This window comes from Pleurodeles waltl, chromosome 6 (assembly GCF_031143425.1).
Source record: "Pleurodeles waltl isolate 20211129_DDA chromosome 6, aPleWal1.hap1.20221129, whole genome shotgun sequence".
Lineage (NCBI taxonomy): Eukaryota > Metazoa > Chordata > Amphibia > Caudata > Salamandridae > Pleurodeles > Pleurodeles waltl.
The window spans coordinates 755,633,401-755,659,781 of NC_090445.1; the positions used below are offsets into that span (position 1 = coordinate 755,633,401).

At 45.3% G+C, this 26,381-nt stretch overlaps 1 protein-coding gene across 2 annotated transcripts in view; it reads right to left on the reverse strand.

Moving 5' to 3' along the window:
• Positions 1 to 26,381, reverse strand: part of NHLRC2 (NHL repeat containing 2) — a 731,521-nt gene that overhangs the window by 639,020 nt on the left and 66,120 nt on the right. The window contains exon 1 of one of the 2 annotated variants that reach the window (XM_069239323.1): positions 7,235 to 7,339. The exons of the other annotated variant lie outside the window; for it this stretch is intronic. Coding sequence (XP_069095424.1) covers positions 7,235 to 7,256 — 22 coding nt within the window. The 5' untranslated portion in view covers positions 7,257 to 7,339. Of the gene's footprint in view, positions 1 to 7,234; positions 7,340 to 26,381 lie in introns of those variants that run through there. 2 annotated transcript variants of the gene reach the window in all.

Consider the following 26,381-nt stretch of genomic DNA (forward strand, 5'->3'; position numbering starts at 1 on the left):
CCCACACACGGACTCCTGCCGTGCCTCCAGGCCATGTAGCCTACCCAAAAGTACTCAAAAAGTGCTCACATTGTATATCAAAAACGTATCTCCAAATCGGCAGGAAACATGGTCAAGGGGGAGGGGTCCTTTTAGTAAGCTCTCCATCTTTCAGGGAAAATAGGGGGAGACGCTGTTTATCACTAATGTATATAGAGCAGCCGAAAATGCAGCTCCCTGCGTACAGGAGCAATAGTTCCAACTATTTATCTGCCCGCATGTTAGCAAGCAGGAAAAGAGATGGACTCTGCTTCACACCTCCCGCTTGTGAACTGTTTGCTTTTGCTTGGGGGGAGCTGTCAAAGCTCCCGCCAAGCTAAAGTAAGCTGAAGGGTGCCCTGAAGGGTGGCAGACCTCAGGGCCGTATATGACTCCAGGTGGGGGGCTGCGCAGCCTCCCCTCTGTCTCTCTTAATATCTATTAGGCCCCAGTGAGGTAGCGGTCCAGGGGGGTTCTGCGCCCACTCCCAACAATTTTTTACATTTAGCCCTGGGGAGGAGCATATTTGAAGAATGTAACCCCAGGAAGGTGGTGGTACCCAGGGCCAGCAGCAGTCCCCAGGCCCCCATTCAGTTTTTGTTTCTTGCCCCTTTCTTTCTTGAATGCGGTGGTCCCTAGGGCTCGGGGGTCCATGGGGCACACCGCATATTTGTAAAACATAGTCCTGGGGAGGTGGTAGTCCCCGAGGTTTTTAACAGCCCTAGGAAGGGGGCCCGTGCACTCCCCTCCTTAATTCTAAAACTAAGTATCGCTCCAGGACCTAGTCCACCCAAGGGCAAAATTAAAAGCAAGCACAGAAGGTCATTTGAAAATTTTAAAAGTTCTGTGAATTTTTTTGCCCTGACTGGGACCCCTGGACCAAGGCTAGGGAGTTAGGGTATTCCTACCCTCCCCCTTTTCCTTTTTTTCCTGGGACTCGGCTGAAGCAGAGTCCTAAAGTGGCTCCCAACACTTCCTGGTTGAAGTGTTGTCAGCCAATCAAATTTCAGCACGAGATCGGGATGATTTGTGCCTCTAGATGTACAAATGTGGATTTATTTTAATATCTCAAAAACTATTGAATGGATTTACATCAAATAACAAAAAGTGTGACCAAATGCCACCTTGCTGTCAAATTTGGTGTAATTCTGTCCAGCGGTTCGGACTGCAGGCGTGTCTAAAGTGTCTATGGGAACTGACATGCAGAACATACATTTTTAACCCCCATTTTTCTCAGTCCCCGCTTGACAGACCACCCTTAAACTTTCCATTCACAACAAGACCCCTGGGCACACTTTGTTTGGAACATTTTGTGAAAATTCATCAAATGGCGACAAAGATATCGCCAAGTCAAAAAATGCTTCTTCAATGGAAACTAGGTCCCAACTATAACTACCTACTGGCAACTGCCAGTAGGAGATATATATATAGATTATTTTTTTTTCTCACTAAAAAAACAAAGATCACAGCAACGTCATAGTTAAGTTCAGATTTTACACGCACAAAACCACAGAAATTTAGCTGTCATAGTAAGGGTTATTTAAAGTAACTATAACTCGTGCAATAAGGTAACTATAACTCACGCCCTCGCCATGCACAGTTTTCTCATCAATAACTTTACTGCAAATGTTACATTGATATTATCAGTGATGTCAAAGAAGATGTGATGTAATATCTTAGGGTAATTAGCAGTGCATGGTTAGGGCCCAAGTTATAATTACCTTAGGGCACGAGTTATAGTTACTTGAAATAACTAACTACAACAGCTGAATTTCTATGGTTTTGTGCATCTAAAATCTGAACCTAACTATAACATCCCTGTAACCTTTGTTTTTTTAGTGAATTTCTAAGTTTTTTTTAATTCTATTTATTAACTATAACATCCCTGTAACCTTTGTTTTTTCTTGTGAATTTCTATTTTTTTGTTTTTAAATATTACTTAAGATGCACATCGCAATGCTCAGTTGGAGGGGTGGACACAGGGCCTCATTGCCTAAATTTATTATTTACTGCAGTATCCTCAGTAGAAAATGCTTTCAGTTTTCCACTTCAAGATGGCATTTAGATGTGCCATACTTTGGCATAAATTCAGAATGTTAAAACGCTAGTTGTTCATTAGAACACTGCAAGCTGCTGATCACCATGGACTTAACGGACAGTCTGCTGCTGGTGTCGAAAGTGCATGTTTCAGTCCACATGTCAGAATGTTTTAATGAAACAGAAGAGAAAGATATTTGAGAACAAACTTAAAACGTGCTAATTTTTCTTTCTACAGCATTAACCATAATTTCTAAGACAAAATGAACCCCCTCATTTTGTAACTTTCTAAATTAAATGTCTTAAGTTTTACCAGTTTGATTCAATCAAGATGGCTTCAGGTGTGCCACACTTTTCTCATAAGTAAGACTGTTAGGGCTCTAGTTGCTCTTTAGAACACTGGGAGGCTGCAGTTGAACACAGGGCAATCACCTGACAGGCAGCTCCTGTTCGAAGTGCATGTTTTACTGAGAACGTCTAACTTCATTCTCATATGTCTGAGAAAGATGGTGTGAGTTTGCAGAAAATACGCTCTCATTTTACCTTCTGGAGCACCTTCCATAACCTCTATGTGAAAATCATGAGAAAACAGATTCCTCTCAAACACGATTCATTAAATCCCAGCATGGTAAAAACATCTTAGAACACACCACAATTCCTAAAATGAATATGGTACCATCAACAAATGATTTATATTTTAACTAAAAGTTCTTATCACCCTTCACACGTTCTTCTTTTTGTGACCCTCAAAACCTGCCATTCACTACGATGTGTTTCAATGGGGTGCTATCATGTATATTGGTCCCATAATGGTTGCCATCACTTTCTGGTTGAAGTGCTGACAGCCAATCAGATCTCACCATGAGATCTGTGCTTAGGCTCCGCCCAGATATAAAAATTAGTTTTCCTTTAATATCTCAAAAACTACTGAATGGATTTACACCAAATAGGAAAAAGGGCATTTTCTTTATCAAGAGCAACCTTTGTGCCAAATGTGGTGTAATTCCATCTAGCGGTTCGGGCTGAAGTCTTGTCTAAAATCTCTATGGTAATTGACATGGGAAACACACATTTTTTTTAACCACCCCTTTTTTTCTCAGCCCCCGCTTGACAGATCACCAAAAACTTTCCATGCCCAACAAGACCACTGGCCACATTTTTTTTAAAATGTTGTTAAGATTTGTCAAACAGTGTCAAAGATATAGCCAAGGCAAAAAACGCATTCTCAATGGAAACTAGGTCCTAACTATAACAACCTAGTGGTGACTACCAGTAGGAAACATACCTATATATATATATATATATATATATATATATATATATATATATATATATATGTTATCTACTGGCAGTTACCACAAGGTAGTTATAGTTAGGACCTCGTTGCTATAAAAAAAGTGTTTTTTGTTTTTCTAATAACATTGGTACTGTCTGATGAATCTGCACGAACGTTTCCAAATTTCTAAAAAAAAATACGACACTCACTTCAGCAGTTGCCTTGAAAGTTTCGGGGTGATCCGTCAAGCGGGGGCCAAGAAAAATGGGGGGCCCAACGAAGTGAATTAAAAAAGATTTAGCGTGTCTGACTTTATGACTCTAGCGGGGGCAGGTTTGAGTCTGGCAGAATGAGATTCTGATTTCTAGGTGGATACCAACAAGGACCACAACAGGGAGGCACCCGCCAAAGTAGAAGAAAATTCAGCTCTTTTTTGCTCGGTATAGACAACAGATGAAGTAAACAATGCTCAGTTTTAGCACAGGCTGTTCTACCAACCATCATAAGAGGATGTCAAAGTCCCTTCTATTGCACCTCCACATATCCCTGAAAAAAGGGGTTAGGCTAGTCCGTGACCTGTGGAAGCAAGATTATTTTACCTAATCATACAACTCACTCCCTTGCTTGTAGTAAGTTACAGTGTGTTTAACTGGGGTACCTAAATTGATGTGAAAATGAAGAATGCCAAAACAATGAAGTATATTTACCAAAAAGTGAACATGAGGAAGTAGAATGACAACAAGTTTATTATTCATTGCCTTGACACGTAGGGCCTAATTTCGAGTTTGGTGGATAGAAAAGTCCATCCATCAAACTCCAGACAGGGTGGCTGCTGTCTATGAGTCGACTTCCCTGCTGGAGTCATTATGAGTTTCCCGCTAAGTCGGCGGGCGGAAACCTGAATTTCTGCCCACCGGCCTAGCGGGAAACAGGCAACAGCATTGTCTCCGACTCGTAATCAAGCTGGCAGTAATGCTGTAGCCAGCAGGGTGCACCAGCACCCTCACAATGTTCACTGCCTCCAAACCAGAGCGTGAACATTGCGATGGTGCTGGGCAGGGAGCTCCCCGCACCTTTTCCCCACCAGCTTTTTCATGGTAAAGGTGAGAGAAGCTTCTCCTTTAAGACGTCCAAAAGGATGGAACTTATCACTTCTCAAGACGATCTGATGCTGTTATAGAAAAAAAATACAGTTTCAATAGAGGTTAGGAGTACACATCGCCGAGAAAGTGTTGCCTGTGGTAGACTGTTGTCAGCAATCAAGAGCTCTGTAAGAATGGAGTTAATATGTTTTTTCTCTTTTGTCTTCTCCCCTCTTGTCTTCAATTTTGTTAGGCCTTCGGCTTTCTAAAATTTGCTTTCAGGCAGCCAATGCTTAAAGTCTTCCCTCTTCTAATGTCTAGCAACCTCTATCTTTAGCTTTCCTTTCTCCTGTTCCCGGTCGGCAGCTCTATTGGGCCTGATATTTCCTTCATTCAAGTGTCCTGGTCTCCTGCTTTCTACCTTCAGCTCTCCTAGCCTTGCACTCCTGAGCCTGTTGCCAATCTTTGCTCAGCTCTGCCAGGCTTGCTGTTTCTTTCCTCCTGTTCTCCTGGTCCTACTGTTCATGTATTGAGCTCCTCTGGGCATGCTGCTTCGTGTCTTCATTTCTAAATGACTTGCTGCTCTCAGTCCTCAGTTTTTGGAAGCGTTAAAAGTTCTATTGCCATTGCACCTGGCCCTGTTGCTTCCAATCTTTCATTTTCTTGCTGTTTTATGTGTTCGGTTTTATTGATTCCACTTGGGATTTTCACTTTATGTATAAAGGATGTCTTGGCCTCCAAAGGTTGCTCCGTCATAATGCAATCCATACTCACTGTCTGAAGCCAGCAATGTTACAGGAAAACAGGACCACAAAGGAGACCTACAGGCATTTAGAAATGTTTAACCATGTCAGCCCCCATGCCATTCTTCAGGCTTTCTAAAACTTCTGTTACAGTCACTCTAGCAGCCGGCCTCCCCTGCCTCAGAAACACTCCTGATGTCATCATCTGTGCTATTTAAAAGTCAGAACCACTAAGGCCTTCATTATAAGTTCCTCAGATTTAAGAGTGAGGACATCGGGCAGTGTGGCTTTGTCGAGGCCCATGCTGTGGTTGGTGGAAGAGCAGATCAGGTGTGCACTGTGAAGGAGGAGGCATTTTCCCCACTGTGGAGGAGTCGGGCGGACTGAGCCCAGCAGCTCTTTGCAGCACCACATGTGAGACTGGGACCTCCAGGCACCCACTTACCAGCTCCAGAATTTGCAAAGCAGTTAATTCCGGGCCCAGTTTCCTGGGCAATTTGGGATGACCTGGAGCCATAATGATGGCCTAAGGTGCTGTAGCAATCGAGCTGTGTGCTGTAGAGGGAGACACACACAATCACATGATTTGTTGCAAAATGTTAATTTACTTTTTGTACTACTGTCATTTTAAATGTAAAAGATGTGTACTGCGCTTCTCTGAATACCTAATATGGTCCACATTCTTGGCCGCCCTATAAGTAATGTTTATAATAAATGCTTATACTATCAGCTCACTCCTGTCCCCATCTAACTAACTTATTGATGAACTTAAAGGTCGCGGTCGGGTTTCTATTGCTAAAAGGAGTGACCGGAGGCACCAGTATGTCACCTGGGGGGAGAGGGGGGAGGGGGGGGGGGTAGGGCATCAGTTACCAGGGCGCCCTTTTCTTTAGGATTTCCTCATGCTAAAGCGGAGGAGCGACAGCTGAAAACATATCTGGCAGTCTGTATAATGCAAGGACGAGGAGTTAAATAACATTAATTTGAGCCTAACAAACTCTGGACAGCTCAACACTCTTTTACCAATGAATATTACCGAAAAGGCTATTACACTGCTGCACTCTTGCTAGTGCCATCATTTCAATGCTGAGTTGTCTGGTGTAAATCATGCCCTTATATTTAAAAGAAGTACATTAAAACATTTGCACCCTTAGAACTTTATGCACGTGTTAAGTCTTTATATGAAAAATTAAGTTGCTTATGCTCGGTAAGAAAACTGAGCATGAGTCCTTGCTCAGGTACTTGGTAGGCAACTGGCTGATGGGTGGCCATGGTATGCCAGTCACCCACACTATGACAATAGTCCAAAATCTACCCCACCTCCCCAAAACACAGTGTAGCTGCAAAAGCGAATAGCTTTTTTTTAGCTTTAGAGACATGGACTACCCCCTTCAAGCTAGTAATTAGCCCAAGGAAAATTCCCCCGGTCTACAGCTAAAAAATGAAAAACGCACCTCTTCCAATGTGCGCCCACCACCTCTCCAGCCAGGAAGCACCTACAAGAGACTCAGTATGCAGGGTCGCTGTAGGTGTGCCAGAACTCAGCCACCCACGTTCTACTTCCACTACCAGGTCAAGACATAAGTGACTACTTCAGTCAACCAATCAAGGTTCAGTGAAGTTCCGCTTTATCATCCAGTTCCCTCTCACAAAGTCCTGCCTTAATAGAGCACCTTGAAGCGGTGGCTGCTAGTTGCGATGTTTTAGCATCACATCTCTCATTTTAGGAGACGGGAGTCCAAAAGATGATTAATTAAGTAGAATTCAGATATTCTAAAAAGCATGTCCAGCAACAGTATTAATTCAGGTCTAGAAAAAAGCTGCAAGTAGGGAGAACATTTTTGGACTGTTCGATAAGACATAAATGAACAAAAGCCTCCATTGACTTCAGACGCAAAACACACAATGGAAAAATAGAAGCGAGCCATGGAAAAATACGACGCCGCTTATTCGAAAACTACTCAAGAGCCAAAAAATACCGTGACATCAGATGATATTAAAGGGCATTTGCAGGTTTATTTGTATTTGAATTCTGCAGCTTTTCTTCGTGGATACACCCAAGCGTCATCTAGACTAACCTGCGGCCTGGAAACTGCACATCGCCTTGCACTGCTCTGCTGGGAAGTAGTGTGTTACTGAAGGTGCCCGTTCACCGCTGCCCAGAGGGAAGGAAATGCCTGAAACTGCCGCCGTCCACTGCTAAAAACATACCGTGCCAATGGTGGCAAATGGGTGTCGGAACAGAGTGAAAAGGGTCAGGATGGGCTCATGGCTGCAATTATAAAGCAAGAGCAAATACAAAGCGGAAGCTCTGGTGTTACTGCAGGGAGAAAAAGCACTGGCAAAAGCCAGTAGGACTAGCTTTAACGTGCAAACGAATGTCAATACAGAAACGCACACATTATGTATATATGCATTTCGTGCACAAATATTAACTGCCACATTAAAACCAATGCTAGGAAAAAATATGCAAAAAAAAGCCTGTTTATTGAAAACATATAGGAGAAAAGAACTAAGTTTGACAAACAACGTGTACTTTTCAAATGTAAAATTTCTCTCGTGCGTTCCACTAGAGGAGCTTTGTGGAAGGTGCAATGATACATGAACTAGCCAACGGCATGTGGTAAAAGAGAATTACAAACTATATTGTGTGTATTATTGAAGGCATTGGTAACAATATCTCATGCAGACACCTGCAATGCCATTCCAGACCCAAGGACAGAATACATAGGGTTGTCAGCACGTATTTATAATCAGTAGCTCTGTAACAACCTCTTGCTATAATTTTTACTGCTTTTTCATCTACTATTTAACCTGTAATTCAGAACGGGGCTGTCAGTCTAAGATAATTTCAGACAAAGCGAAGAGTTCTAGCAGGTGTCAGCCTGAAAATCTGACATAAAGCGCTTCGACGCCTCGTCAGGGGTAGTAAGCGCTATATAAATACGATTACAATACAATACAATACAATACAATACAGAGATCCAGCCCTTCTGGCATCAGTTGGCCACCGCTCGTTGACAGCCTACCACGTTTCCCAGGTCCATGTGTGACTGGCTGCCCCAGTGCAGGGTTTTTGCATTCTGGGATTTTACAGCCATGCGTAACCTATTAGATTTCATGGATTACAAATCCGATGCAAAGAAAAAAAAGCGAAGTTAGTCAGGCATGCAACGGAGGCACCTGGCAGCTATCTGGCAATTACTTAGGAGATCGCGTCCATTTTGACGCTAATTCTAAAAAGACCACTATGGCGAGGGCTCGCCATGGCATTACCAAGACAGTTTTCACAGGCAATTGAGTGCTGAGAGATCAACGTTTGAAGGGTTATGTATTACTTCTTTAGATGGCAAGCGAGCAAGAAATGTGGCTTTGTGTTTAAAGATGTTGACTGTAAGACTTTTTCCTCGTCATTTGACCAACTTGTTCTTGCAAATCATTTTATCTTATGTGTCAAAGCTGGTAGCACCTAGAAACGGAGTAAATGCCAGAAATAAGCGCTCAACAAATCCTGGGCATTGATATCTAAACAAAGAAAAAGAAGCAGCGAGCTGTTCTCAACCCAAATCAATTTCGGTTGCAAAGGTACTTCACAGAACGGTCTCAATAATGCCACTGTGCTGTGCCTGCCCCGTGAAATAAAATGCTCCTCCGGACCCGAATCTAAGCAATGCCGGTGCACCAGCGCTACTTCAATCACGTCTGACGATCCGGAGAGCTAGGTTGCCACAAAGTTTAGCATGGAGGGCCCTCAAAAAACTATTTAGAAAAACACACAAGCTAGAACAGTTTGCGGCCAAGCTACAACGTATAAGTAAGAGCCATGTGGCAACATCGCCACCTGCCGGAAGAATTAAGATTCGCACTAGTCTCTAGGGCCAGATGTAGCAAAGGGTTTTTCCCATTCTGTGTCAATGGGAAAATGTGTTCGTAGATATGGCCCTAGGATCTTTATCTCCGAGACGAGAACGAGAAAAGAAATTAAGCAACACAATAGAAAAGAAGTATGGAACAAATAAGACGAAATAAGGAATTAATAAGCAACTAAACATGCACGACCAAGAAAGCCAAAGCTTGTTCTAGAATCTCATTACACTGCGTCATTTTTATTAATAAAGTGTAGATACAGGAGGAAACAAGTAACATGGGGCCATATGTAGGAACACATTTTCCCATTGACACAGAATGGGAAAACCCCTTTGCTTCATCTGGCCCATGAAGCGTTGTCCACGTAACGGTGAAGGTTAATAGTGAAAACCAGAGATGGTTGATAAGCAGCGCTGTTATACACGTTGAGAGCAATTCCTATATATTGAAAGTAAAAAGCGCTGTAAAGAATAGAGGGAAGGGGCCGGGAAGGCGAAGCCGGACCAGAAAAGGACGTCTGGGAAACATGGGCTGGTGCACAGCTGCGGCTCAGGATATTCCATTCTTGGTATTTTTCAGAGTGGTTGGAACTGACCAATGCAGAGAAGGCGTGTCCTCCTGCAAGGCCAAGTGTGGACGCAACGGTTATCTGCTTGTCGTGATGATTTATGACAGAACATGTGGTTTATGACCAACTGCTAATAAACTACGGCCACTTGTACGTCCCCAAGGTCTGGCAGTCTTATTGTTCATTGGTGGTAGGTAGAGCAGTGGTCAAGAGACCCTGCGGCGCAAAGAGGCGGGGGAGGGGACGGGGGTGGTGGGGTCGCCCATCTGGGGCAGGTTAAGACGTTTGTTCTCGCAATACTACAGCAGCCCTCTACTCTCTCCTACCTACATAGTTTTGTCTCTCAAGGCATGTCTACTGAGAGGGGTGGAGGTGGGGTTGGCATCGATGTGAGCAAGATCGGTTTGGCCTTCAAAGCCGGGAACTTACACAGCCCTGTTAGTCCTTATTCTCTAACCCTTTCACCGAAGGGGTGTTTGCATACTTCAGATTTTTTCAAACAATCAGCATTATGTTGTAGAAATACTAGTACTTCTGTGGTCTCTTTCTGCACAAATACAAACTATAACCCCCCTCAATCTCACTGCAGCCTGAAAATATAAAGAAATGCGTGGAGATATTTTAATCTTGAAATCGATAGTTGCATTTATCAAACAGACAAACACAATGGCAACCAAGTAAATGTTGCCCTTAATTTATGGAGTTTGGAAATACCAACTATGTGTGGGCATTCCTATAGAAAGTAGAGTGCGCAATCCATTATGTAATATCACCACAGATCACTAAATTGTGGCAGAATCATCATTTATGATGCACTGTTCATTTGCTGGTGAATATCAAACTAAGGACTACATAAAAAGTATAAAAACTATATTTTGTAGTTCTCACACAATTAGTGCAAAGAGCCTGAATTTGACATTTCACATTTGCTAGTTTTACAGCATTTATTATAAAAAAAATATGGCAGTTCAAGGAGCTCACGGGAGGTAAAATGGATAAAGTGCATTTGGAAACTTTGAAAAACAACTGAAAGTGAAATGCTGGTTTAGGCTACCTGTATCATGGGTCGGGGAATCAACTCTTGGCTGTAAGGAAACATATCAATAACATACCAGCACTAACCTCAGCAAGGATATCTTCACAGTCGTCAAACATTTCACTGTGCCTCCTGCTGCCTTCAGCAACATCACCCCCTCACAAGACCTTGGCAACAAGCTCTCAGAAGTCTTCTGTAACAAAATCACAACCATATACAGCAACTATGACCCTCAACCAAACCCCATCACCAACTCAACTTCACATCACGGTTTATGGACGAACCCTGACCCTCGTGGCCTACTGTCACCACTGTCAAAATCGCTGCTACCATGAAGCCCATCAACTTGGGGTTCCATCTGACTGTGCCCCCAACATGCCTTCACCAAAGGATTTGCACCAATTAGCAAACCACTAACACCCATCCATAATGCCTCCATTGACTCAGCCACATAACCTTTGTCTGTGAGTGGGGGGATTTTGGGTTGGACGAGCAATACCGGGGAGTTTAACTGCTATATTGATGTGGTATCCTGTGACACACATCATGCTGACATGGGTTTTCGTTGTGTTTTTATACAAAATAAAAAATAAAAAACACTGAGAAGACAGAAGTAGTGATGTACTGCAAGAACACCTCACCATAGGACTCCATCTGGTGGCTGGCTGAACTCTGACCCACACCCCAAGCCCAAGCTAGGAACCATGGAATATTATGCACAAGTCAACACCATCACTGCATCCTGCATCTACACCCTGAAGATGATGAGAAAGATCTTCAAATGGCTCCCAAGCAAGACTAGAAAAACTGCCACTCATCCCTTAGTCACCAGCAGGTTGGACTACAGGTATACCCTCTACGCCAGGATCACCGAGCAACTCACTAGAAGACTACAAACTCTCCAAAACTAAGCAGCCATGCTAATCCTCAACCTCCCACACAGAACTCACATCACACCACACTCAGGAAACTACACTGGCTCCCAGTACGCAAACACACACAGTTCAAACCAGTCACACACACACATTCATGACCTTACACAATCCAGGTGCCACGTATCTGAACATAATCATCTCCTTCCACCAAGTACTGACACCTCTGGTCCACAGGCCTCCTTCTTGCACACATCCCATTCATACTCAGGACAAGATCAGGAGGACGTGCATTCTCTCACAACACTCCTAAATCATGGAACGACCTTCCACTCCATATCAGAGCTGCCTCCTCCTTTCTTCTTGAATTCTGCTAAAAGCTGAAGACCTGGCTTTTCAATTAACCACCTACCATAGGCAGAGATAGGCACACACCTCTGCTCAGTGCCAGGAGACCCTTGCAGGTGATAATGGTGTTTACCAAATACATAACATATATTTTTAACATCTACGCATAGTAAGGTTTCTTTTGCTTGGTGCCTCTATTAGCTCACAGGCACATCATACCCATTTTAATGTTAGCCAGATTTTTAACAATGTTTTTTTTAACACATGTTCATTGCCTTCAGTCTCTCTCATTTGAGAAGAGATTCCTATAAAGATCTGATGCCCAACCTCATTCCTCTGGGTTTATGGAGGGTGAAATGCATACTTGTCCATAGACATCCTGGTCTCCACAACACAAAAACAGAGTTCCCTTCATTGGGCTTTGTGTGCACAACGAACCAAATGCAGTACAGAAGCATACCACAAATATATGCTTTTAACATTTACTCATCTCAAGGATTCTGTCACTGGATATGAGACCGTCACTCTGATTGGCTGGTCAGAAGTTCATTTGGATTATATGTGGCTTCTGTTTTCTTGCCATAAACTTCCATAGTCTCTGACTGGGAGTGAGTGTTCAGCATTCCGTTCATAATCTGTTCATTTTGCATTTGCCGCCCTAAGTGCACCGGGTAAGCCCAGATGTGGGTCCAGGCTCATTGCACCACTGGATTCAAGCTAGCCTGGCGATGAGGGGCGATACCCTGAAACCGGTCCCAGGATGCTTGTTTCCAGTCCAGGGAGGACCCGGCCTTCTGTTCAGGCTGGACTGTTCCATGGGGAGCAGGGTCAAGAATGATGTGCATATGGCTGGGTACAAACTGGGGTGGCAAATATGGATTTAGGCCCAGATCTATGACTGTGGTGAATGTTTGACATTTTTCAGCATTCCGTCCATCATCTGTTCTTTTCACATAAACTTCTATAAAGCAGTAGTTTGTGCTTGCCCTCCTTTGCCTAGAAAACCATATACTGGTCCAATGTATGCATGTATTCTTTTCGCTGGGTCTTCTGAGTGTGAGGATGCCTGAAATGCATTGTTGAGTATAGGAGTCCAGGTGTTCACTGAATAGAAAACGAACCACCCCTTAAATGGGCTGTTGGAAACTCTTTAGGCTTTCAGCCCCTTCTTTGTTGAAACCCCCCCAGCGCCATTATGGAAACACATCATAAACATATATTTTCAACATATACACACCCTTAAGGTTTCTATTGCTGTGTGGCAGCTCTCCCTCGCCCGGACTGGTTGACAGGAGGCCATGCTGAATAGGTGTCTGATGTGTGTTTTTTATTATGAGCATCCATAAGGAGAGTGTCTTTGTTTGGTCTCCTTGCCCAGGAAAAATGTATGTTGGACTGGTGTAGCAGAAAGGACTAACTTTTTAAAATTGTGTTGTCCTGAGGAAGATGGTTTTAAAACATATAAATACCACAAAAACACATTGACCGTTTAACAAACCTCAATACTACATAGATATAACTTGATTGGGATTAATATTATCAACTCTATCTATAATGATCTATTGGAAGGGACACTCAAATAAATATTTTTTTGTTAATAATGTTTTATGTATTGTCCTCCAGTGCTATGTTCTAAGTGTATTAACTGTGTTGTTATTGCAAACATATGTGTTTTATTTGTTATTTGTTAAATTAATTGAATAATATATTTTCTTAAATGTGTTCTGATGGTATTTTGCACTGTGCTGACACAGCCCTCGTTTTCTCTCATCTGAAAACAAGGAAACTTTTTCTGGTTTTGTCTATATCTCCTTTAACCACACATAAAAAGCTATAATAGTGATATAGACAAATTGGTGGTTTTACAACACTATAGGGTTTATAGAGACCAAATGGTTAGTATTGGGCGGAAAAGCCTCACCTGTACTTTTGTGGCATATGTCACCCTGGGCTAAACCATCCTGCCCTGAAAAGAAAGTACTAAAAAGGCAGTCTCAACCTCAAAGAGAGATAATTCAGAATACATTGTGCTGGATAAGTATAGGATCCAGAACGCTGTTAAAACAATGTCTGTGTAAATCTAAAGAATTTACCTTTATTGAAAGGTACACTTTATTGGATGAGGCTTTTTCATCCAGTGTTAAACGTATAGTCACCATAGAGCCTATGGTGTCTTAACACAAACAATCGGTCTATATCACTATCAACAGATAATCCATTGTGTGTTAATAGAAAGGGTGTATGATAGCGGATTAGGTTATGTGTCTCGCTTTGTATGATACATATGTATATCTTCTTTCCTCTCAGTCTCCTGAGTGTTAAGATACTTGGCATGTGGAAATGGGTTGGAATCCTGACTTTGGAAACTCATGATTGCTAAAAATGAAACACTGTCAGGTCCACCAATGTCCAAACGACATGAAAGCTAAAGAATTATAAAAACGATATGATATATTCCCATGAATGTGCAAAGGTTCCTCATGTAAAAGTTAGTGTTCTACCCATTATTCTAGTTTGGTATCATTATAACTGAAAACATCCCTAATTGCAGAGACCAAGCTCAGATGAGCAGAGAAAGCAACAGAATCAAGGGCCTTTCCTAACTTACATCTTCCAGCACACTTTGAAGTACTTTTGAATGCTTATCACCTTTGAAGTAGATGGTACTCTATAGGCATAATGTCACTATGAGACATTCTCATACCCATCTGCTTCTGGCACAATAAGTAGTCCATAAAGCAGACCAGAGACAACAGCATTGTGCAATTTGAAAAAGGTCTTCTTGTGATTTCTTGATACACTCTTGTAGAAGACAAATCAATTGAGTAGACCCAGTTTCACAAGATACATGGTCAATTTTTCATAACATACTATAGATTTTCTTGAGGTATTACACAAGTTCTCTAAATACCACCCATGTACCAATTATAGTTCCACCCATGTACCAAAAGTAATACAGGCAAGCAGAAACTTTCTGAAAGGTGTGTCCTGACCATGTACAGTAACTTCCACTGTTGACTCATCAAAGATGGTAGTCAACAAATGTACATCTCTTTTTAGCAGTGTTCACTGCTAGGAATTTTGTAAATCTCATTGTTGATACTTCATCCAGTTCTTGTTTTTTTACTACCTACTGAACAGGAAAGCCCTATTTTGGAGTATATTGTCACACACCAGTTCTGCTGGCATATAAGCCTTGAGTAACGGTAGGTCAATATAAATATTATCCACGTGCAAATGACAGCAGCGACGTAACATAAGGTGCACCAACTTTTAAACATTTTTCTCCAGGATATTCAATGATCAGGGGTATTGTGTAGGGACCAACTTGCTATCTTTGACAGCATATATTCTGATGTATTGAGCACAATCTGTTGAAATTTCACATAATTTGTATATTTTCACACAACATTAAGAGCTTTTCAGATGTATTTATTGCTCACGTAGAAGACTGTCCTTGTGGAGCATGAGGGTCTCTATCCCTGTGGTATCCTTGGAGGCATACACACCTCAGGGAAATATATGGCAAGACTGCTACTAAAGTCAGGTCTAATGTGTCCCCCTGTGTGTTGGGAAGAAGTAGTATTGAGTCAAACCATTCACATTACAAGCGTTGCTTACTACTTTGAGGTTTGCTTTACTTACAGCAACTGCTGAAATGTCCTTGCTATGGTTTGTTTTTTAAATGCAGTTTGGTTACAAAGTCAATATACTGGGTGATAAAATCAAACTTTTCCTCAGGTCGGTAATACATGGTGTGCAAACATACTTTCACTTTGGCTGTTAAGTATAATTAAATGAACACTCAAGTCAAGCTGCTTGCATGAGTGGGGAAAGCTTGTACACGAATTCCTCTCATATCCAGTTCCTCAAGTGGGCTATAAGGAAGGCTGTCGACAAATGCACTCCAACTTTTTATGGTATAGGTCTGGGAGCGGACCATCCGCCACTTAATCAAACTAAACTCTGACAGAACAGAGGTGCAGGTGGTTGGGTTAGACATGGAGCTCTGATCAAACAAATAATGGCTAGCAGTCATGGGCACTTGCGAAACTCCAGTTGAGGCAGGTAGAAGCACATGTTTCGAGTTTTTCAGTAACCTTAGCTCAGCCCCAGATTTCTTTGGTGGTCTTGTCTTACACTCTGTATCTCCATACAGTAAAGAAAACCAAGCTGTTTCTGTCAAAGAAGCAAAAGGACCTCGCAATCTCTGACATTATTGACTCTTGGCTCGATTACAGCGTGGCCTTCTACCAGGCATGGCTGAATGCTCCATCCATTAATTGCAAGTGGTTCAAAATCAAGCTGTAAGATTAGTGACGGATGCTCCCAGAATCACTCAAGCCAGCCATTCTCTGTTTAATCTTCACTTGCTTCATATTCAGGAGACAGTCACTTTGAAGGAGCTGTGTACAGTGCATTAGCCTTTTTGGCAAGGTACATAGGTAGATTTCTACTCATTTGACTTCAACCTGACTTGCCCTTGGAGATCCACCAGAGCATACCACTTTTTAATGAAAATAATAGCAAGTCCCCGACCTGGGTTTTATTTATGTGAATGACTGTTGTCTGGCATATAGTATGTCGAAAGCATGAGTACAGCAATCAGACAGACATGATTTAGTAAAGGACATTACGTCTGGATTTCCTTGCGTGATTAAGGCTTTATCCTCAATACTATTTGCATGTGCTGAGCACACACTTAAATAAGTGTTTTGAAAAGTTGGTTGTTTTATGAGATAATTAGTCGAGTTTGATGATTGTCCATTATGTAATTGGAATGTTTCACATGTTATGTAGGTGAATGCTTTGCTTTACGTTTCAAGACCTCCTGTGTGACTGAAATAATTGTTATTGTCTGAAGGGAAAAGATGTGATAATTCTTGCACTGACCGAGGCTGATGTAGGCTATCTGCTAAAAGGTCAGTGACTGAACAGGAAAGGAAGTTAAAAGGAGAGAGAGAGAAAGAGAGGAGAGCGAAAAAAAAAAAGAGAGAGAGCGATAGAGACAAAGAAAGGTAAGATAGGCACATCTGCAGTAAGTGTTGAAGTCGGCGTTGGAAGCTTTATTGACTGCGTTATGGGAACCACAATTAAACATTCACTTTTGATGGTTGGGCTGTCTCTATCAAATTACAAAAGAACAGGTGTGTCCTCTGGGAATTCAAGTTCTAGTGTATCCCCTCAATATCAGAAGATGAATTCGGAATATTATTAAAAGGAACGTGTTGTGATTCATGTAACCATTTGGGCGGAAAAGGGTAGGTTCTAAGAACTAACAGTGCCCCTCCAAAGACACACGAACGACGAGTGCAACTAATTTCTTCTCTGGGGCAAAGCAACACCGATGACGAGCACAGTCTTCTAAGCCACTAAGCTCATGTTCCTGGATGCAATGGACTCAAAAAGATTATCAGCTAACAAAGACAGAATACAGTATGAAATTCCTTTTGTAAGGGGAAAATCACGCAAAAATGCCATTTGATAACTAGCATCATTAATGAAAAATACAATGACTTTCTGATATCCCATAGGTGTCAGTTGATTCCCTATAGTATCTGCATGTCTCCACGTTACTGTTAGTTTTGGGCTGATAAGAATCGGGTGACAAAACAAGGTTTAATAAAGCAAATTAATATTCCTAAACATTTGGCATGACACAAGCCAATTGCTCTTAAATTAGTGTCAAGTGGATGTTTTACTTGACAATTTAAGCAGTTGAATGTTATCATGCTTTTCCGCAGCAGTGGGAACAACTAAGAACTTTCAAAGGGAAAAGTGCTGGCATTCCCTATCAACTGGGACTCTGAGTACTTTGCCTGAAAAGGACAATTTGTTCCCTAAGTTTCCCTGCTACTCCCAGATCACGAAAAGCAGTGAAGACCTAGCTTAACCCCTTCGCTGCCAGGCCTTTTTCCCCTCCTATGCCAAGCCTTTTTTTGGCTATTTGGGATAGTTTGCGCTTAGGCCCTCATAACTTTGTCCACATAAGCTACCCATGCCAAATTTGCGTCCTTTTTTCCAACATCCTAGCGATTCTAGAGGTACCCCGAGTTTGTGGGTTCACCTGGAGATCAAGAAATTACCCAAAATATAGGATTTAGTTAAAAAAAGAAAATATGGGAATAAGGGCTGCAGAACATAGCATGTGGTTTTTCCTCTGAAAATGGCATCAACAAAGGGTTTGCGGTGCTAAAATCTTCATCTTCCCAGCTTTCAGGAACAGGCAGACTTGAACCAGAAAAACACATTTTTCAACACAATTTTGGCATTTTACTGGGATATACCCCATTTAAAAATTTTTTTGTGCTTTCAGCCTCCTTCCATTTAGTGACAGAAATGGGTGTGAAACCAAAGTTGGATCCCGGGCATCTCAACATTTCTGAAAAGTAAAAAATTCTGAATTCAGCGTGGGGTCATTTGTGTAGATCCATCACAGTTTTTCTACAGAAAATAACAGCTAAAATAAAAAAATATTGAACTTGAGGTGAAAAAAAGAGCCATTTCTGTCCACGTTTTCTTCTATAACTTTTTCCAGCTATGGCAGATTTTTTAAAGCAATATACCGTTAGGTCTGATGCACTTTTGTGGTTGTGGGGATATATAGGGCTTGTAGGTTCTGTAGGAACCCTAGGTACCCAGAGCCAATAAATGAGTTCCACCCTGCAATGGGTTTTCCTTGTATTCCGGGTATACAGCAATTAATTTGGTGAAATATAAAGAGCGAAAAATAGGTATCACGGAAACCTTTGTATTTCCAAAATGGGCACAAGATAAGGTGTTGAGAAGCAGTGGTTATTTGCACATCTCTGAATTCATAGGTCCTCATACTACAGAGGTCTTCAAACTGGGGGGTGGACCCCCATAGGGGGTGGACTCAAGTGATCTCAGGTGGGTGCCAGGCTATGGCCAAAGGAAGCATTATACTGATAGCAGTGTTTTGTTTTAGTAAGCAATAGCAAACCGCTCTGTAATGGGCCATCAATTCCCTCTTTTGTCATTTATATTCTGGCTGGGAGAAGGTGTAAAAATGGAAGGGATTTCAAATATTCTTCAACCCCCCCTCCCCATTTCTAATAATCACACTGTGGATACTTTTACACATTATTAAAGCCTACCTGGCCAGAAAAATATGTTTGGCAATCATGTGTTTGACTACAATCTTAAATCGGTAACAGAACCCAACTGCAATGTTTAAATATGTTTAGACCTATTTAAACATTGCCAGTTTAATAAAATAATCGGGGGCCCAATGATTTTTTTTTTGCACATGGGGTTGGGGGGCGGCATTAAATAGTTTGAAGACCACTTTCATGCTATCATGTGAATTACAGGGCATTTCTCAAATGGATGGTTTTTTTTTTTTTATACACAGTCTTAAATTTGGAAGGAAAAAATATAGAGAAAGACAGGGCAATAACACTTGTTCTTTTGTTTTGTGTTCCCCTAAGTCTCCCGAGTAAAAATGGTACCTCACTTGTGTGTGTAAGCCTAGTGCCCATGACAGGAAACGTAGCATGGACAGATCACATTTTTACATTGAAATCTGACGTGTTTTTTGGCAAGTGTCTAGCTGTGGAGATTGACCTTTAGCTCAGCTGGCACTTAGGAAAACTCACCAAACCTGTGCATTTTTTAAAACTAAACACCTAGGGGAACCCAAGGATGGGGTACCTTCTGGCACTCTTCACCAGGTTCTGTTACCCAGAATCCTTAGCAATCCTCAAAATTTGGCAAAAAGAAAAAAAAAAGGTTTTCTTCACATTTTGGTGATAGAAAGTTCTGGAATCTGAGGGGAACCACAAACTTCCTCCTACCCAGCATTCCCCCAAGTCTCTCGATAAAAATTGTATCTCACTTGTGTGGGTAGGCCTAGTGCCCGCAACAGGAAATGCCCCAAAATACTATGTGGACGCATCAAAATTATCAATTACAAAACTACCTGTTTTTGCGAGGGGGGGGGCACATGCATTTTTGGTCCTGGGCTCAGCAGCCATCTACGTACACCTACCAAATCCATACATTTCTGAAAACTTGATTTCCAAGGGAGTCCAGGAAGGTGTGACTTGCATGGATCCTCAGGTGTTTTCTTACCCAGAATCCTCACCAAACCTCGAATTTAGCAAAAAAATTAAAAAAAACTTTTCCCCCACATTTGTGTGTGGGATCACCGCACCGGCACACATTTCCTACCACCCGACGTTCCCCTCAGTCTCCTGATAAAAATGATACCTCACTTGTGTAGGTGGGCTAAGTGCCTGTGACAGGGAAGAGCCAAAAACATGTTGAAATTGAGGGGAAACCAAAGCGAGTCCAAAGGGGCAGTTTAGAAAAAAAAAGTTTTTAGGCTGACAAGTGTGGCAGAATTTTTATCGGTATAAATGTGACAATCCTGGGTCGCACCCCTTTTGTGAAATTGTCATAAAAACAAATCCCTGGTGTCTAGTGGTTTCTGCCCACTGGGGGCAGATTGGCCTAATAAAAATATGCCGATCTGCCCCAAAGGGGGTCAGAAATGGCTTAAAATAAATTAGCCCCCCCAGGGGAGCGGCTCTTGCCTAAGGGGTCGCTCCCTACCTGTAAAACAATAAATAAAAATTATCTCTGGTGCCAAGTGGCTTCTGCCCTCCCCCTGGGGGCTGATCGGCCTAATTAAAATATGCTGATCTGCCCCCAGGGGGCAGAAAAGGCCTAATACAAAAATTCCCCCCTTGGGGAGTGGCCGCTCCCCTCATGTCACTTTCAAAGTAAGCAAAAATCCCTGGTGTCTAGTGGGCATTCCTGCAGCCTGATCGCTATGGGATCGGGCTGCAGGAATGCTCAGAGAGACATGAAAAGGAAAGGGAAAGCCTCCTTGACCTCCCCTGCCCCTGTACACTCCGGGCGCTCCTACCCCACCCACCACGAACTCCACCCGCTCCAGCCGACTGACCTCCTGGACTAGCATCAGCGACGACGAAACCCGCAAGACCATGAACTCCATCCACTCCGGATCACCATCAGACCCCTGCCCACACCACATCTTTAACAAAGCAGACACAGCCATTGCACCACACCTACGGAAAGCCACCAACATCTCCTTCGAAACTGCAAGATTCCCGGAAAGCTGGAAACATGCCGAAATCAACGCCCTTCTCAAGAAACCAAAGGCGGACCCCAAGGACCTGAAAAACTTCCGGCCCATCTCTCTGCTCCCCTTCCCGGCAAAGGTCATCGAGAAAATCGTCAACACTCAGCTCACCCGGTACCTCGAAGACAACAACATCCTAGACCCCTCCCAGTCCGGCTTCAGACGCAACCACAGCACCGAAACCGCCCTCCTCGCCGCCACAGACGACATCAGAAGCCACCTCGACAATGGAGAAACATCAGCCCTCATCCTATCAGCCGCCTTTGACACGTCTGTCACCACACCCTAAAATCCTGCCTCCACGCAGCAGGAATCCAGGACCAGGCCCTCGAATGAACCGCATCCTTCCTCGCCAGCAGAACCCAAAGAGTCTGCCTCCCCGTACCAATCCAAAGCCTTCAACATCATCTGCGGCGTACCCCAGGGCTCATCCCTCAGCTGTTCAACATCTACATGGCCCCCCTCGCACAAGTGGCCCGTCAGCACAACCTCAACATCATCTCCTACGCCGACGACACCCAACTCATCCTCTCCCTCACCAAGGACCCGCACACCGCCAAAACCAACCTCCATGAGGGACTAAAAGCCATCGCCGACTGGATGAGAGACAGCCCGCTAAAACTGAACTCGGACAAAACAGAGGTCCTCATCCTTGGGCGCACCCCCTCCGCCTGGGACAACTCATGGTGGCCGACCACGCTGGGTCCCCCACCGACAGCGCACAAAACCTCAGCTTCAACCTCGACTCCTCACTCTCCATGTCAAAGCAGGTCAGCGCCATCTCCTCCTCCTGCTACAACACCCTCCGCATGCTCCGCAGAGTTTACAAATGGATCCCAACAGAAACAAGAAAAACAGTTACCCAGGCCCTTTTCAGCAGCAGACTCGACTACGGCAACACCCTCTACACCGGTATCTCATCCAAACTCCTACAACGCCTCGAACGCATCCAAAACGCCTCCGCCCGACTCATCCTCAACATCCCTCGCCATTGCCACATCACCCCCCACCTAAGAGACCTTCACTGGCTCCCCGTCAACAAGAGGATCACCTTCAAGCTCCTCACCCACGCACACAAGGCACTCCACAACACCGGACCAACATACCTGAACAACAGACTCAGCTTCTACACGCCCACCCGGCATCTCCGCTCCGCAAACCTCACCCTCGCCTCCATCCCCCGCATCCGGCGCAAATCTTCAGGCGGCAGATCATTCTCGTACCTCACCGCCAAGACCTGGAACACCCTCCCGTCGGATCTACGACAGACCTATTAGCCACACACGGTGCCTCTGGAGTTGCCCCATCACATAAGGGATGCTGCTATTCCTCAAAATGTAAGCGTCATGCACAGAGCCAGGATACTTGGCATTCACATGGGAGATGTACTGCTCAGCCAAACACACCATCTGCACATTCATAGAATGGTAGCTTTTGCGGTTTCTGTACACCTGTTCATTCCTGCGTGCGGGGGAATGCCACATGAGTACCATCAATGGCACCAATGATGTTGGGGATATGACCCAGAGCACAGAAGTCACCTTTCACTGTGGGCAAATACTCCACCTGAAGGAAAACAATGTAGCTACGCATGTGTTTCAGCAGGGCAGACAACACTCTGGACAACACGTTAGAGAACATTGGCTGTGACATCCCTGATGCCATGGCCACTGTTGTTTGAAATAACCCACTGGCTAGGAAATGGAGTACTGACAGGACCTGCACTAGAGGGTGGATTCCTGAGGGATGGTGGATAGCGGACATCAGGTCTGGCTCCAACTGGGCACATAGTTCATGGATTGTGGCACGATCAAGTCTGTAGGTGATGATGTTGTGTCTGTCTTCCATTGTCAACAGGTTCACCAGGGGTCTGTATACCGGAGGATAACGCCATCTCATCATCTGCCCCAGCGGGCGTAGCCTATGGAGGAGAAGGGTGAGCAGAGGGTCATACACCACATAGCTTGCGCAAGGCTGTTTAGAACAAATGTGATGTAATCTGTGTTTAGCTCTGTATGTCCGTATTCCTGCACAAAACTGCTGTGACGCAGTCAGTTGGCCTGCCATGTGGCCACCTGAAATGGCGGCTGCCTGACCTGTAAGGAGGGACAAGGGAAAATGAGGTAACTGCGCTGGCGTTGTACACTGTCGCGGTAGGCGTACGAAGACCGCAGCGCAATTCAGCATTGGTTATCATTGGGCCCTATGAGTGACCGGAGCCAATGACGATGTACGCCGGCGGTGACAGTACGCACCGCCGCGGACATGACCACCATTTTCTATCTGTTCACTCACTTGATACCTGACCTTCAACAGGAGAGGACCTACACTGCAAGTGCTGCTGTGACCGGAGTCTGGAAGCGACAATGGCTACAGTGTCTGGGGAAAGGGCCCCTGCCTTCACTGCGGAGAAGTTGATCAAACTGGTGGATGGGGTCCTCCCCCAGTAGACGCAACTCTACTGTCCACCAGACAAACAGGTGAGTACACTGTGAGCCTGACGGATGGGACATGAATGTATGGAGTGGCGTCGATGGAAGGTACAGGTGGGGGGTGGGCAGAGGCCAGCATGTGAGGATGGTCAGTGTATGTGTTTATGGGCCAGGGTGGGTGGTTGTGGCTAATGAGTAAGAAGAACCGGACGGGGGAGTAACATCCATTCCTACTTTACATTTCCTCTAGGTCAGCGCCCACCAGAAGAAGGGTATTTGGCGTGCCAATGCCAAGGAAGTGCAGATCCCGGTGGTCCACCATAGACGGAGCACCCACTGCCGCAAAAGATAGGAAGTCCTGCACCGCTGGAGCAAGAAGACGGCGGAGGTCCAGCTGGGCACGGCCTCCCAACATGGAAGGGGTGCCCGTCGCACCATGAGCCCCCTGATGTACCAGATCCTGGCGGTGGCATATCCGGAGTTGGATGGGCGCTTGAGGGCATCACAGCAGCCACAAGGGGGTGAGTACAGTCTCATGCAGCTGACTCTGCGCGCTTTTTGAGGTTTCTGGGTGTGGGAAGAGGACTGTGGGTTCCCCTAGGGCAGGGCAAGCGTGCCAGGGTAGATCTATTGTTAGGCAGGCTTAGTGCCAGTCCAACCCCAAAAGTCGTAGTGGCCCTCTACACCTAGTCAGGCTCCTGTGGGTTCCAGGTGTGCATCAAATGGGTATAGGCACAGTCCCCCATGGGCATGTGATTTTCCCCTGAACATAGCCTAGTGCATAGGGCTGCTCCCTGTGTGTTGTGTTCGCCAACTGTGTTGTTGTTGCACGCATTGACCATGTCTCTCCTCTGTCTTTCCCCCCCTTTTTGTTTTGTCACCCTATCCTTGTGTGCATTAGCATCATCTGGCGGAGGAGCAGTGGCACCAGAGCCGGAGGGAGCTGCAACCCACATGGCCCTGGAGAGTGAATGTACGGAGTCTGAAGGCACGGAGTCTGAAGGCACCAGTGGGGCGGACGGCGAGGGGAGCTCTACGACGGGGACAGGAGGAGACACCAGCAACAGTGACTCCTTCTCTGATGGGAGCTCCCTTGCAGTGGCTAGCACCTCTGTGCCCACCACAACAACAGGTACAGCCGCCACCCCCCCATCAGCACTGCCCTCCCAGCAGCCCCTCATCGAGTTTCCTGTGCCCACTCACCCAGGAGGGTGGGCATCTCCTTCACCCCAGGCCCTGCCCCTGTCAGCCCTGTGCTCTCAGTGAGACGGCTATTGACCTCCTGAGATCCCTCACTGTTGGGCAATCAACCATTTTGAATGCCATCCAGGGTGTCGAGAGGCATTTGCAGCAAACAAATGATTTACCTGGAGGGCATTCATTCTGGTGTGGCAGCCCAACAGAGAGCATTTCAGGCTCTGGCCTCAGCACTGATGGCAGCCATTGTCCCGGTGTCCAGCCTCCCCCCTCCAACTTCCACTACCCAGACCCAATCCCACCTGCCTCAGCCTATCCCAAGCACACCATCAGACCAGCATGCACATCAACCCACAAGAGTGGACATGGCAAACATAAGCACCACACATCCCACAGGCACTCACACAAGCACCATCCCCATGCAGAGACGCCAACATCCACTGCCTCCACTGTGTCCCCCACTCCACGTCCTCCTCCTCCCTCCCAGTCTCGTCTCCACTCACACCTGCATGCACTACATCCTCAGCCACTACCTCCATCACCAGCACGCCCATCACCACACACCGCTCACATGCAATCACCACCCCCACTACCATTCACACGTCCCCTGTGTCCTCTCCCAGTGTGTCTGTGAACCCTCCTCCCAAAGTACGCAAATGCCGGCACACACCCACTCAACAGCCATCCACCTCACAACAGCCTCCAGCCCATGCACCCTCACCAAAATTCAGCAGACGTACACCTCCTAAAACCACTACCTCTTCTTCCACTCCTAAACCCCCTCCATCTTCCCGTCCCAGTGTGTCTAAAAAACATTTCCTGGCTAACATTGACCTCTTCCCTACACCTCCCCCCCCTTCCTTCCCCTAGGGCCAGGATGTCCAGATCCCAGCCCAGCACCTCAGCCACGAAATCATCCAGCACTGTGGTCCCTGCAAGTCCTGTAACATCGTGGGCCGCACCCATCAGGGCTGCCAGTGCGCCTCCTAATGAGGCCAAGGATAACCCTATTCCACCACCTGCTAAGGTGAAGAAGGGGACAACATGCCGGAAGGACAAGCCGCACCAACCAAGCAGCAAGGCTTCCTCCAAGACAAAAGAGGACAGTGCCAAGGTCCTAGCAGCGACTTCCAAGGTGGGGAAGGGACACAAGGCTAAAGGGAAGTCAGCTCAGGGCACAGAGCCTTAGGGTGAGGGACTGGTGACACCCCTTCTGCAGGTCAGAACAGCAACCCGTACTACGGTGGACACCGCAGCAACCACTGCCACCTGCACCGCCGCCTGCACAGCTACCTGCACGTCTGCTGCCTCTGCTCCAGTCCCCAGTATCATCCCCAGTGGGCAGCTGTCCGAGGCTGCAGGAGAAGGGCTGGTGTCTCCCTCCACAGGTGCTGACACATGCACCACCGCTAGCATGTCCACCGCTGACACCGGCGCAACCAACGCCACCTGCCCCGCAACGTATTCAGACTGTGCCACCACAGCCGACATGGACATCATCCCCAGTGGGCAGTCGTCCGAGGCTGCAGGAGACGTCCGGGACCCTGCACAGCTACATGAGGCACCACAACCAGCACTGGCAGGACCAGCAGTTGGCTGGCTGAGTCGCCGCAGGGTGGAGTGTGTCTCTGCCTCCATGGAGTATCATGCTACCTGTTCCCAGGAAATCTTGTGGTGCGGGAATGGGAACTGCCGCACACCATGTGAAGCACTCTGGGCACTAAGCCCCCTCCAGAACCAGTGGAGAACAGCATCTACTACCCCAGTCCTTGGCA